We start from the raw sequence: 14,410 nt of genomic DNA, 5'->3' as shown, positions 1-14,410 counted from the left end.
GAAACTTTTAACGGGTAGGTAAAACCCAAGAGATATATAAATTCACAATTAATATGTTACATCCTTCAATTCTGATTCAACAAACCATCAACTATACTCACTACTTGCACAACGAGATACATTCTTTTATAGAAATCAAAACAATCATACTCATTCAAATCCAATTACATATTCTGATTTTGAAATCTCAAAATTCAATTCGAGATATAACCGATATCATCACTCTTAAATCTCTACATCTTTCAAAGCTATACTTTGACTTCAAAAATTGTGCTAGAACATCACCTCTAACCAGAAAAATATTCGCATCATTCAAAATTCTAGAACATCATATGTATATTAACGGTTACAATTTGTGTTCAAACTCTTCGAAATTCCTAAAGACACTTCAAATAATGAACAATCGAGATGATGATCCAACCACATATTATCCACAGTCTTGCACCTGAAAAACTCTCGAAACCAAAGTCATAGTTTAACACGTATCTGTGTCAGACCCTTTGGCATTTATTAGCAAAAATAACTTTTTAATCCCTTTTAAAAATAGGCAGTTTCATCATAGCTCCGGCAAATCAACTTCAATTGTTCATTCGAATAAGCCTTATTATAACGATTACCCTTTCATCATTGTTACCGGGAAACTTGTTATATCTTGCCACATTAACTGTAAACTTACCAACAACTTCATGAATCTTTAAGCCTCTCCGAAAAATCTTGATACTTATTCATTGAAACCCTATCATGTATTCATCTGCATCTTGTAATGGTAGTTACTGAAATGTCCCGTTCATATAGATTATAAACGTTCCATATTAATTGATTTCGTTGCAAGGTTTTAACCTCTATATGAGACATTTTTCAAAGACTGCATTCGATTTTAAAACAAACCATAACCTTTAAAATATTATGACGATTATCAAATAATGATAATCTAAAATATAGCATTTTCACACGACAATTACATAATGGTTTACAATAATACTACACAACAATATATGTCTTCGAATGCAGTTTTTAAACAATATTATACAAGCATGCTGACTCCAACTCTTGTCCATAGATTAGCACGCAATAACGAAAGCTCTTAATAATCACCTGAGAATAAACATGCTTTAAACGTCAACAAAAATGTTGGTGAGTTATAGGTTTAACCTATATATTTATCAATTCGTAATAATAGACCACAAGATTTCATATTTCCACTTCTCATAAACAACATGCAATCTACATAAAAATTATTCGTATGATGAACACCTGGTAACCGACATTAACAAATGCATCTAGAATATCCCCAAAACATAGGTACACTCATCTGTATATAAAACTGAAGTACTAAAGCATCCATAACATGGATGGGGTTCGTTAGGCCCATAGATCTATCTTCAGGATTCGCGTCAATTTGGGGGTCTGTTCCCAAATTCTTAGGCTACCAAGCTGAAAGGGTGATATCCGGTATAATGATTCAATCATAGAATATAGTTTCAAGTACTTGTGTCTATTTTGTAAAACATTTATAAAACTGCATTTATTCTCACCCCAAAAATATTAGATTTTAAAAGTGAGACTATAACTCACTTTCACGGATTTTTCCTTCGTCGGAAATAAGACTTGACCACGGGTCGATTCACGAACCTATAAAAATTATATACATATATATTAAAGTATGATCGAAATATATTTACAATATGTTTTATTATGTTTTAACGATTTAAGTTTGTTAAGTTAGCAGTCCAACGTTAGTAATCTACAACTAGTTGTCCACAGTTAGATGTACAGAAATAAATCAATATATATTATCTCGAATCAATCCACGACTCAGTGTATACAAGTCTCAGGCTAGATCATAACTCAAAGTATATATATTATTTTGGAATCAGCCTCAACCCTGTATAGCTAACTCAAGCATTACTGCATATAGAGTGTCTATGGTTGTTCCCAAATAATATATATAGATGGGTCGATATGATATGTAAAAACATTGTATACATGTCTATGGTATCCCAAGATTACATAATATATGTTAGAATACATGTATAATACAATATAAGTTAGTTAAGTTATGATTAGAATAGATTTGTTACAAATTTCACGTAGCTACAACAAGCAAAAATATCTAATTTTGTTTTACCCATAACTTCTTCGTTTTAAATCCGTTTTGAGTGATTCAAGTTGCTATGGTTTCATAATGAATTGAAATTCATGAAACTAAATAGAAAAAGTATAAGTTTATAGTCAAAAATACAGGTTACAAGTCATTTTTGTAAGAGGTAGTCATTTCAGGCGAAAGAAAGACGTCTTGATGACCATTTTGAAAAGCATACTTCCACTTTGAGTTTAACCATGATTTTTGGATATAGTTTCATGTTCATAAGAAAAATCATTTTATCAGAAGGACAACTTTTAAATCAAAGTTTATCATAGTTTTTAATTATCTAACCCAAAACAGCCGCGGTGTTACTACGACAGCGTATGTCCGATTTTACGGTGTTCTTCGTGTTTTCAGGTTTTAAATCATTAAGTTAGCATATCATATAGATATAGAACATGTGTTTAGTTGATTTTAAAAGTTAAGTTAGAAGGATTAACTTTGTTTGCAAACAAGTTTAGAGTTAACTAAACTATGTTCTAGTGATTACATGTTATAATCTTCGAATAAAATAGTTTTATATATGTGAATCGAATGATGTTATGAACATCATTAATACCTCAAGTTTAATAGGTAAACCTACTGAAAGTGACAAAAATTGATCTAGCTTCAAAGGATTCTTGGATGGCTTAAAAGTTCTTGAAGTAGAATCATGACACGAAAACAAGTTCAAGTAAGATTATCACTCGAATTAAGATAGTTTATAGTTATAGAAATCGAATCAAAGTTTGGATATGAATATTACCTTGAATAAGAAAGATAACCTACTATAATTAACAAAGGTTTCTTGATCTTAGATGATTACTTGGAATGGATTTGCAAGATTAAAAGTAAACTAGCAAATTTGAAAGGATTTTCGAAGTGTTCTTGAAGTGTTCTTCCTATGATGATTATAGCTTGATTCTTGAAGTAATTTTTGATGAAGATGATGATTAGTTTACTGGAAATTTCGTTCCTAAGAGTGGATGTGTGTTTAGAGAGAATTAGAAAGAGAATTGGAAGTGAAATGGATTGATTGGTGAGTGGTGAATGGTGAGTGGTGAGTGGGGTTAAAAGGAGTTCTAATTAGTTGACTAGTTCATGGTAGAAGTTAAATTTGATTAGTCATGCATGACATAATCAAGAGTGGAATCTCATGCTAGTTCCTATTGGTATATACCCATAGTAAGTACGTCTAGAAGCTGTGTATAATACGGGAACGAATACCGAATGACTACGAGTAGAATTGTTGATGAAAATGAATGGAAATGTAATTGTAAGCATTTTTGCTAAGTATAAGTACTTTGATATGTGTCTTGAAGTCTTTCAAAAGTGTACTAATACATCTTAATACACTACATGTATATTCATTTTAACTGAGTCGTTAAGTCAACGTTAGTCGTTACACGTAAGTGTTGTTTTTGAAAGCTTTAAGTTAACGATCTCATTTAATGTTGTTGAAAGCTTTAAATTAAATTTTAACACATTTTTAATAAAGTGATATTAACCCAGCCAGGGGCTCTGCCCCTTGGACCCCGCCAAGGATTACCACCCTTTGGACCCCGCCAGGGGTTGCCACCCCTTGGACCTCGCTATCAGGGGCACTGCCCCCGAACCCCCGTCATAATTACGATAAGTTCAAACAAGTGTGCAATCCACACTTTTCCAAACTTGTTCGATATTTATCAAGGTTATTTTGGTTAACAAATTAATCCCATTACACTTAAATTATATTGGTGGCACAAATCACCAACAATGAATATATCTTAATATGATACATATGTATTTAGTAAGGCGTTGCTATAACGATAATCGTTATATATATCGTTTCGAGTTTCATAATTCAATAGTCTCATTTTATGTATATAACTCATTGTTAATATACCTAGTGAAATACTTACTTTTCATAATATCATGTTATCTATATACATATCCATATATATATATATATATATATATATATATATATATATATATATATATATATATATATATATATATATATATATATATATATATCATCATATAGTTTTTACAAGTTTTAACGTTCGTGAATCGCCGGTCAACTTGGGTGGTCAATTGTCTACATGAAACTCATTTCAAATAATCAAGTCTTAACAAGTTTGATTGCTTAACATGTTGGAAACATTTAATCAAGTAAATATCAATTTCATTTAATATATAATCATGGGATAATCATGGAAAAGTTCAGGTCACTACAGTTACCATACCAAAAAGCTTGCATCATTAATTCTCGAATTTCGCAGTAATTTTACGCCAATAGTTATATATATATACATATAATGTCTATCTTCAAGACTTACATACTTCGAATGTGAAGTTTCTGAAAAACACTCCAATCTACGAATTAGTTCTCCGAATTTTTGGGAAAGTTGAATGAAGCAGCAGAAACTGTAGACAACCGTAACAGTTAAAAGTTTGATGATAAAGAATAGTGTGTTGGCAAAGCTCAGAAAAAGAGAAGGTTTGGAACTGGAAAACGGATTGAGCAAACCATGAAGGAGGCTGTGGACAAATCACAACAACTAAATCTGCCTTCAAAGAATCCAAATGATTCAGTATCTACTGAAGTCTTTAGCGAATACCTTACTCCTGACTCTAAACCTTTATGGACAAATCTTCATCATCATCCATCGATGTTAGAAATTCTAAGATATCATCATATCTTTCATTATAAATATCTTCGATATTTCTGAAGATATCTTCATAACTATTGTTATCAGAAATCATTTACCTCTTCACGCTATCTGTGTTATATCATAAAAGAAACTATTTTAGTTTCTAAAATTCTGAAACCTTCGAGTTTAAAATATGAATGTTTTTGAAGTAGTGTTGGGAACTGAAGCATGATTTAGTATAATATAATGACACTTGATCAACGTGATTATATTACAGTAAGTCATGCTGAGTTTCTAAATGGAACGTGATGATTCACAGATCATAACGTCATCATGTGCCATGTTACACGACTCTTATATTCTACTTAAACTCTAAACATATCAAGAAAATATTTTCTTGATGATTCGGTCTTTTTCGAGGTATTCTGGTAATTTGACAAATCAAGGTCGTGCCATTACAATTTCTTTCTTAGAACATTAACCATGTTCATTCTGAAATTCATATCTACGAATTCTAGATCATTACATGCGGTGCTTAATTACAAGAAGAGAAAATGAAAGAATGAAGTTTCGAAATATAATTGGGAGTATAAATCGCAGCAAATAGAAGAGAGCATTAACCGTAGATGTCAATGATTATAGAAAAACAGAAATTGAGACTCCGAAAAATAAGGAAGGATATAAACCCCAACAACAACCCAGAAATTACAAACCATGTATATCGATGCGTATAGCAATATAAAGACATTGGAGAACTAAAAACACTATAAAACCCAGAGTATAGTAGAAGTGAATAGATTCTTCCGGTGGCAGGTGAAAAAAAAGAACAATAGATATGAAAGTTAGGAGTATATCGAAAATTAGAACCGGGTGGAGCATGTTGATGAATGCCTTAAAGTATGAACGGATGGAGAAAGAATAGAAGGTATGAGCTGTGGAACTAAGGAAACAAAGATGGTCGATTTATAGTAAAATAACCGACAGAACAATTGATATAGATTATTGCATATAACCTAAGAAGATCCTAATTTCCTTAATTACCGAAGAACCAAATCTTATTACAAAGATTTCCTCTAAAATCCCTTGAATTCCGGAAATCAACCGTGACTACGTCATCGGTTAAGACGAATCTGCATTTACTCATTTTACTCTTTTGCGATAGCTTCACTTATACTCTTCACGTAAATGAATTGTTTTATCTATGTTACTCGCTGATGATTAAACTTTAATTTTTAGCTCGTATGCGTCATGAAAACATACTTATTGTTATCCATAACCATTCTAATCAAATTTCGGGACTAAATTTCTTTAACGGGTAGGTACTGTGACAACCCGGAAATTTCTGACCAAATTTAAACTTGATCTTTATATGTTTCCGATACGATAAGTTAAGTCTGTAATGTTGAATCTCAAAACTTTGGAACTACATTCATGTAATCAATTACCCTTTGACCGTGCCCGACGATTCACGAATAATTATGTGTGAATATATATATATATATATATATATATATATATATATATATATATATATATATATATATATATATATGTATGTATATTAACTTGTGATATATTAATAATGCATTAAACGGTTTGGTTGATATGAAAATATGTTATAAAATCCATTATATGACTTGAAACGTTAACAAGGTATTAAACGTATAACGTTATACTTATTCGTTTTAGTTAAACATCTACGTAATAAACGTGTTATGTGAAACGTGTATATATATAGACAAAGTATATTAAAGCTTACATATATATTGTTTCAAAGACATAAAATGTACTTCTATATATTTCGAAAGATTAGTACATTTTACAACATGACAAGAAGTAGATTATTATTGTTATTATCATTATCTTTTATAAATTTTAAAAATTATAAATGATTAGAGTGTCACGTTTTCTTTAAAAAGGAATATAACTTTATCAATATCTGGAACCACTTTTGACAAACTGTTACCTAGCCATTTTAACGTTATCTTAAAATTTAGAATCTTTCTAGAAACCTTTTGACAAAGTTATAAATAATAACAGTCCGTGATTTTATTGAATATAAATATATATATAACTTGCAACTTATAAATAAAAACGTGTTTATATATATTTCGAATTATTAATAAACGATATTAGTAATCGATTAGTGAGTCGATTGATATTTAAATAAGTAATTAAAATATTTGACAAGTCAGAGTAAAGGCTAGTACATAAATGTTTCATACCAATTTATGTTATATTATGAAAATGATTTTTAACAAACTTCGAAATATAATTAGTTTTGAAAAGCTAAATAATATATTATTAAGTAAATATTTTAATTATAATATGTACAAATTATATTTCTAAATAAATATATATAGATATATATGTAGATATGTATAGTTATATATTTTAAAAAATGATTAAATATAATATTAACTAGATACAAAACGTTTTGATATCATCATATATTTAATTCATAACAAAATGTTGATTTACAGAAGTAAATGACCAAAACACTCAAATGATTAAGTTATTTTTCGAGATGGATAGAACTAAGGAAATTATGGGATTATAGCTATGGAGGTTTTGGGTATGGTTCAGGGGTATAGCACGTGAGGTCAATCTAGTGTTTATCATCTCCGTTGCGTCTACGTACTTTCCTGCAATATTGAATCTCAATATTGATACGTGAGCACTCATATCTTATCTTTTATATATATTAATAGTGTATCCCTGACTAGTGCTCAAGTATATTTGATTATGCATGCTTGTATGCTTAGTTTTCGTCATTAGATAGTTTATGATGAATCACGAATTTGATACATATGAGATTGAGATAAGGTATATGATATGCATGTCGTTGGAAAGCTGGCAAAAAATTAATAACTTTTCATTTAGAAAGCGTATGATTTCGATTAACGGATTAAAAGATATCGTCAATTGAATTATCTATAATTTTATGTATTATTGTTAAAATGATTATTATTATTATTATCGTTATCGCTATCGTTATCGTTATCGTCATCGTTATCGTTATCGTCATCGTTATCGTCGATATTATCGTCATTAATATTATTATCTAATAATAATGCTATTATTATTATTATCATTATCGTTATTAATATAAGTATTAACATTAAAAATTATTAATGTTATTATTATTACTATCGTGATTATCATTAAGGTTATTATTAATATTATCAATATTATTATTATTATTATTATTATTATTATTATTATTATTATTATTATTATTATTATTATTATTATTAAAAATAATTAATATTTTTACCAAAACTATCATTTTATTATTTTTATCTTTATTATTATTATTAAAAGTATCATTAATATTAAAAATATCATTTTTTTGAAATATCATTGTTATTACTATTAAATATCATTATTATTATCATTTTAGTATTATTATTATTAAAAATTATCATTTTGAATAGAATTATTATTTTTATAAAATATTATTATTATTACAGTTAATAATAAAAAGTATCGTTATTATTATTATTATTATTATCATGTTTAAAATAATCATTTTATTATAATTAATATCATCATTAGTAAAAATAATTATTGTCATTGTTATTATTAATAGAATTATTATTATTATTATTATTATTATTATTATTACAAAATAATACAACTTTTACTCATTATTGTTATCAATATTATTTTATCAAATAAATATGTAATACAAAGATATTTTTACCACATGTAATATAATTATTAATAACACATACCACTATATTTTATGATATTAGGTGAACTTTATAAATATTATTACTTAAGATATATAAAACTATATTTTTATAAATTTTAATATAATTTTTTATTAATAAATGACTTGTAATAAAATCTGATAAATATATTTAAATATATAAAACGACTATATTTAAGTTATATAATAAACATGTATAGATTTTGGAAATCATCTTGGGTCAAATTAACGTTTGTTGACTTTTGCATATCGGACTCGAGCATTAGGATTGTGATACACTACGACGTAACCTAAATTATTAGACAGATATTGAACAATATATAAATATATATATTTAAAATAAGTTCGTAAATCCAAGGCCAACTGTGCATTGTTCAGTATCGTCATTTGCATTATTGCTACGAAATACAGTATCGTGAGTTTCATTACTCCCTTTTTATATATATTTTGGGACTGAGAATACATGCGCTGCTTTTAAAACTGTCTTACGAAATAGACACAAGTACTGAAACTACATTCTATGGTTGAATTATTATACCGGATATCACCCTTTTTAGCTTGGTAGCCTAAGAATTTGGGAACAAACATCCAAATTGACGCGAATCCTGAAGATAGATCTATGGACTTTGACACGTCCCATCCGGGTTACGGATGCTTTAGTACTTCGATTTTATATACAGATGAGTGTACCTGTATATTTGGGGATATTCTAGATGCATTTGTTAATGCCGGTTACCAGGTGTTCACCATATGAATGATTTTTAATTCGCAGGTTATGCGTACTATTTTGTACTCGGGTTACGTGTACAATTAAATATCTGAAATCTTGTGGTCTATTAAAGTGAAGAAAATGAATGTTTATGATAAACTAATGAACTCACCAACCTTTTGGTTGACACTTGAAAGCATGTTTATTCTCAGGTATTAAAGAAATCTTCCGCTGTACATTTGCTCATTTTAAAGATATTACTTGGAGTCATTATGGCATATTTCAAAAGATGTTGCATTCTAGTCATTGAGTTCAAGATTATTATTAAGTCATTTATAGATTGGGACATATTATGAAATGGTATGCATGCCTGTCAACTTTCAATGTAATGAAAGTTTGTCTCTTAAAAACGAATGCAATGTTTGTAAAATGTATCATATAGAGGTCAGAACCTCGCAATGTAACCATATGTTATTGTATTCATCCTTATGGATTAGGACGGGTCGCTTCATTCCGTGTGTCGAAAGAGAAGACGTATGGCCCCAGAACAAAGCAAGTTCTTACGAGAAGAAGTTCAGAAATTAGTAGAAGCAGACATACTAAGAGAAGTGAAATATCAGGCTTGGGTGGCAAATCCAGTAATGGTAAAAAAGCCAGATAATTCGTGGAGAATGTGTGTGGATTTCACATATATCAATAAAGCTTGTCCAAAAGATAATTATCCTTTACCTGAGATAGATTGGAAGGTGGAATCTTTAGCCGAGTTTTGTTATAAATGTTTTTTAGATGCATACAAAGGATATCATCAAATTTTAATAGCAGCCAAAGATGAGGATAAAACAGCTTTTCATACGACGGAAGGAATTTTTTACTACATAAAATTCCTTTTGGGTTAAAAAATACTGGAGCCACATATCAACGAGTCATAGATATATTGTTTATAGATCAAATTGGTAGAAATGTTAAAGAATATGTAGATGATATAGTCATCAAAAGCAATATGCAAGAGTCCATGATTAATGACATTTTAGAAACGTTCAACTCATTACGGAAGATTAATATGAAGTTAAATAAAGTAAAAAAAAATGCACTTTTGGAGTAGAAGGGAAATTTTTAGGACATATGGTCACAAACAGAGGAATAAAGGCAAATCCCAAGAAAATTCAGGCGATTGAAGAAATGGTATCACCAAGAACAAAAAATGAAGTTCAAAGTTTAAATGGAAGATTAGTGGCATTAACAAGATTTTTGTAAAAAGCAGCAGATAGGTCTTTACCATTTATGAAGTTGTCAAAGAATAGTTTAAAAAAAGATTTTGAATGGACAACAGAAGCTGAAAATGCTTTTCAAAAAGTAAAAAAGTTGTTAAAGGAACTCCCAACATTAACAGCACTAGTTACAGGAGAAACGTTAATTTTGTACATGACGGTGTCCGTAGAAGGGATAACTTCGGTATTAATTGCAGAACAATCTACTTCATAAGTAAGATTTTGCAACAGAGCGAAGCCAATTATCCTCCAATAAAAAAGTTGGTATATGCTTTGGTCCATACGGTTAAGCGTTTAAGACTATATTTTCAGGGACATCCAATACTCGTATTGACAGATCAATCAATCAAGCAAATCTTAAAATGTCTTGAATCATCAGGGCGGCTAGTAAAGTTGGCAGTAGAGCTGGGAGAATACGTAATCAATTTTGCACCAAGAGATGCAGTTAAAGGACAAATATTGGCAGATTTTCTTTTGGAAACAAGTAAAAAGTTCGAAAAAATCAAAGATCCTGTGAAGAATGATCAGACATGGGAGTTACACACTGATGGTGCGTCTAGTGAAGAAGGAATAGGAGCCGGTTTGGTGTTGACAAATCAAGATGGAGAAGGACATACTTACGAATTAAAATTTAACTTTTATGCATCAAATAATGAGGCAGAATATGAAGCACTCTTGTCCGGTCTACACATAGCTGTTGAGATGGGAGTAAGAAACTTGCGGGCATATGTTGATTCACAAATTATGGCTCAACAAGTAAACATGGCATTTGAAACAAGAGATGCATCTATGAAAAAGTATTTAAGTCTTGTGGAAAATATATTAAAGAAATTTGAAAGTCTAGAAGTTATACAAATTTAAAGAAACAAAAATAAAAAAGCAGATGTGTTGAGTAAATTGGCCACATTAACTTTTGAGCATTTGGGCAAGACCGTATTAGTAGAACAATTAAATATGAAGTCAATAGATGAGAGAATGATAGTGGAGAGGGTTGAGGAGGTTGAACCGTGTTGGATGACCCCGTACATCAAATATTTGCAAGATGGAACGCTACCAATAGACGAGACAGAAGCAAAAAGGGTGAATATATATGCACTGATGTATGTATTAGAGAATGGGGTACTATACAGAAAGTAATCCTTGGGCCAAATTTGAGATGTTTAGGCCCAAAACAAGCAAGAAATGTCATTCAAGAAATGCATGAAGGATCCTGCGCACAACATTCAGGATACAGAACAGTTCTAGCAAAAATCATGTAGCAAGGTTATTACTGGCAATCAATGTATAGAGATACAACTGAGAGGATTAGGACACATGAAATATTTCATCGACATTCATCCGTACATCGTCTTGTGAAATATGATCTTACTCCAATTTCATCTGCTTGGCCACTCTGTAAATGTGCCATAGATATAGTGGGACCATTTCCAAGAGGAGAAGGAAGAGCTAAATTCTTAGTCGTGGCAACTGAGTTTTTCACAAAGTGGGTTGAGGTAAAGCCATTAGTAACAATGACAGGAAATAACATTAAGAAATTCGTATAAAATGACATCATATGCAGATATGAAGATATGGCTTACCCAATGAAATTGTCAGTGACAATGGAAAGCATTTTGCTGAAAATCCGTTCAAGAGTAGGTGTGAGAAATTGGACATAAGGCAAACTTTTACATCTATAGATCATCTACAGGAAAATGGACAAGTAGAGGTGACTACTAAGGAAACCGTTTCGGGAATTAAAGCAAGATTAGGCTTAAGTCAAACCAGATAGGTTGGAGAACTGCCAAATGTATTTTAGGCACATCGCACAACACAAAAAGGAAGTACTGGAGAGGTGCCATTTAGTTTGGTGTATGTGCGGAGGCCGATATCACAGTAGAAATAAGTGTCCCAACACAACAAAATTTGGCATTCAATATAGAAGAACACGCCTCTGTACTGCGTGAAGGGTTAAATCTATTTGAAGAGCGAAGGATCATGGCAGTAATACGACAAGCAGACAATAAGCAGAAAATGGCAAAATATTACAATAAACGAGTAAGACATGTTACCTTTAAGAAGGGAGATTTGATCCTATAAAATAATGAAGCAAATTGACAAGAGAAAATTGGAAAATCAGGAATATGATGGGAAGGACCATACATAATTTTAAAAGGTCAACGATAATGGCTCATTCACACTTTCAGCGCCTACTGGTGAAGAATTACCAAGAGTTTGGAATGCAATAAATTTAAAGAAATTTAATGCGCCGTACTGTATGTTTAGATAGCTTGATCAAGTTTTAAAAACATAAGATACAGTCATAAATGTAAAAATTTCTTTAAAACATAAGAAATAAAGCAGTTATACTTATGGCAAAAAATGTTCATAATTGTCCGGCCAAGGACTTGCTAATATCAGATGATATAAAGTTGTATATCATCCCTACCCACATAATAGATTGTAATTCTCGGTGGTAAAAGTTCAACTACAAACAAAAAGTTGAATCGACAGTGATTGACTTAGACTTCGCTGAACATCAAAACATTAGAATGTATCTACGGCCGTCATGACGAAAAAATTATAAAGACAAGGCCTAGCCACCTTTTGATTCTAAGAAATCAAGCAAATAAAGCTTTGGCAAAAATATGGAAAGTAATTATATTATAAAAATAAAAACCTAACAAACTATGGTTTATATTTCAACACATCATTAACAGAAGGACATGGATTTTTACATACATCATCAAGTTCAGAAAAAGATAAATTTTCCACAATTGCGCCTATAATCTTTACTTCTATAAAAGCATCTGGAATAAGTTGAGATATAAACTGCTTCAGGAAGAGGATCTGGAATTGGAATGTTTTTCTTTAAGAAGCCCAGAAAATTCATCCGTTCAGCATTACAAGCAACATTGATAAAATTCATAATCAGTTTTGTCAAAGTTTCAGATTGGAATATACGGGCAACAAGATTGGGAATCCCCATTATCAATCGCTGTGTATTATTTCCAGTTACAAGAAGCTTAGTTTCTAAATTTTTGTTGGACGCAACAAGGGATTCAATATTATGGGTGGAAGTAAGTGGAAGTGGTTGATCGTAGGTCAATTGAGATTGTTGAGGTAGATAAGGTGGGTAACGATAGCGAAAAGGCTGGTTGTTTCGTTGAAACTGGTCAACTCTAGGTTGTTGATTGAACCCGGGATTTGAGTAACGAGATGGGTATTGAACGTAACAGATTGAACTGTCGGGGTTCTCGTACTCAACTTGATATTCTTAAGTGGGTTGCGGGTTGGTACAATTAACACAGGTCTGAACCTGGTTAACCTGCTGCGGCTGCGTCTTCAATTCTCTGAGTTGTTTGACAAGAGTTCTCTGAGTTGTTTGACAAGAGATTCCATCTTATCTGTGGTTAACCTCCGTTTGATTGTTAAGTACAGAGAGTGGGGCAGATGATGAAGTTATTTCACCACTGTTCTAGTCATGATGATGCACTGTCATGTTCTCGAGCAACTCCCATGCTTCGTCTGCGGTTTGGTTCATCAGATTTTCTTGAGCTGCTGCATCGATCGTCGTCTTATGATTTACCGTAAGACCATTGTAGAAGGTATAGATTTGAGCTTACCATTCTAATTGGTGATTAGGGCATTTTTTCAGCAGGGTTTTGAATCGCTCCCATGCAGTGTAAAGAGATTCATCATAACTTTGTTTAAAGTTAATGATGTCATTCTTAAGCTTGGTTTGTTTAGAAGGAGGGAAATATTTGGTTAGAAATTTAGTAGCTATCTCCGTCCATGACGTGATGGAAGTCCTTCAAACCATGTTTGTGCATGATGAGTGAGAAAATAGGGGAACAAGTATAGCCAGACTATATCTTGTCCTATCCCTTGATGTTTGTAGGAGTTCGAAAGAGATATGAATTTATCAAGGTGAGAGTTAGGATCGACATTCGGTAATCCATGAAATTGACAGCT

At 31.0% G+C, this 14,410-nt stretch overlaps 1 protein-coding gene and 1 non-coding gene across 2 annotated transcripts; both read left to right on the top strand.

Moving 5' to 3' along the window:
• The first annotated feature begins 10,310 nt into the window (after positions 1 to 10,310).
• Positions 10,311 to 11,317, top strand: LOC139901689 (uncharacterized). Its single transcript, XM_071884370.1, has 3 exons — positions 10,311 to 10,370; positions 10,476 to 10,640; positions 10,688 to 11,317. The coding sequence occupies exons 1-3, from the start codon at positions 10,311 to 10,313 to the stop codon at positions 11,315 to 11,317; spliced, it is 855 nt and encodes a 284-aa protein (XP_071740471.1).
• Positions 11,318 to 14,067: 2,750 nt separating this feature from the next.
• LOC139886980 (small nucleolar RNA R71) lies at positions 14,068 to 14,173 on the top strand. Its single transcript, XR_011772836.1, has one exon. It is a non-coding gene; the product is annotated as a small nucleolar RNA R71 (small nucleolar RNA).
• The last annotated feature ends 237 nt before the right edge of the window (positions 14,174 to 14,410 follow it).

This window comes from Rutidosis leptorrhynchoides, chromosome 1 (genome assembly GCF_046630445.1).
Source record: "Rutidosis leptorrhynchoides isolate AG116_Rl617_1_P2 chromosome 1, CSIRO_AGI_Rlap_v1, whole genome shotgun sequence".
NCBI lineage: Eukaryota > Viridiplantae > Streptophyta > Magnoliopsida > Asterales > Asteraceae > Rutidosis > Rutidosis leptorrhynchoides.
This window is presented reverse-complemented; position numbering and strand designations above follow the sequence as displayed.

What these genes read in the sequence shown, in the direction of transcription:
- LOC139901689 (XM_071884370.1), top strand. Translation starts at nt 10,311, where the DNA reads ATGGTCACAAACAGAGGAATAAAGGCAAATCCCAAGAAAATTCAGGCG. An exon ending in TTCAGGCGATTGAAGAAATG is followed by an intron (nt 10,371 to 10,475) that starts GTATCACCAAGA and finishes CCATTTATGAAG; the next exon opens with TTGTCAAAGAATAGTTTAAA. An exon ending in CCGTAGAAGGGATAACTTCG is followed by an intron (nt 10,641 to 10,687) that starts GTATTAATTGCA and finishes ATTTTGCAACAG; the next exon opens with AGCGAAGCCAATTATCCTCC.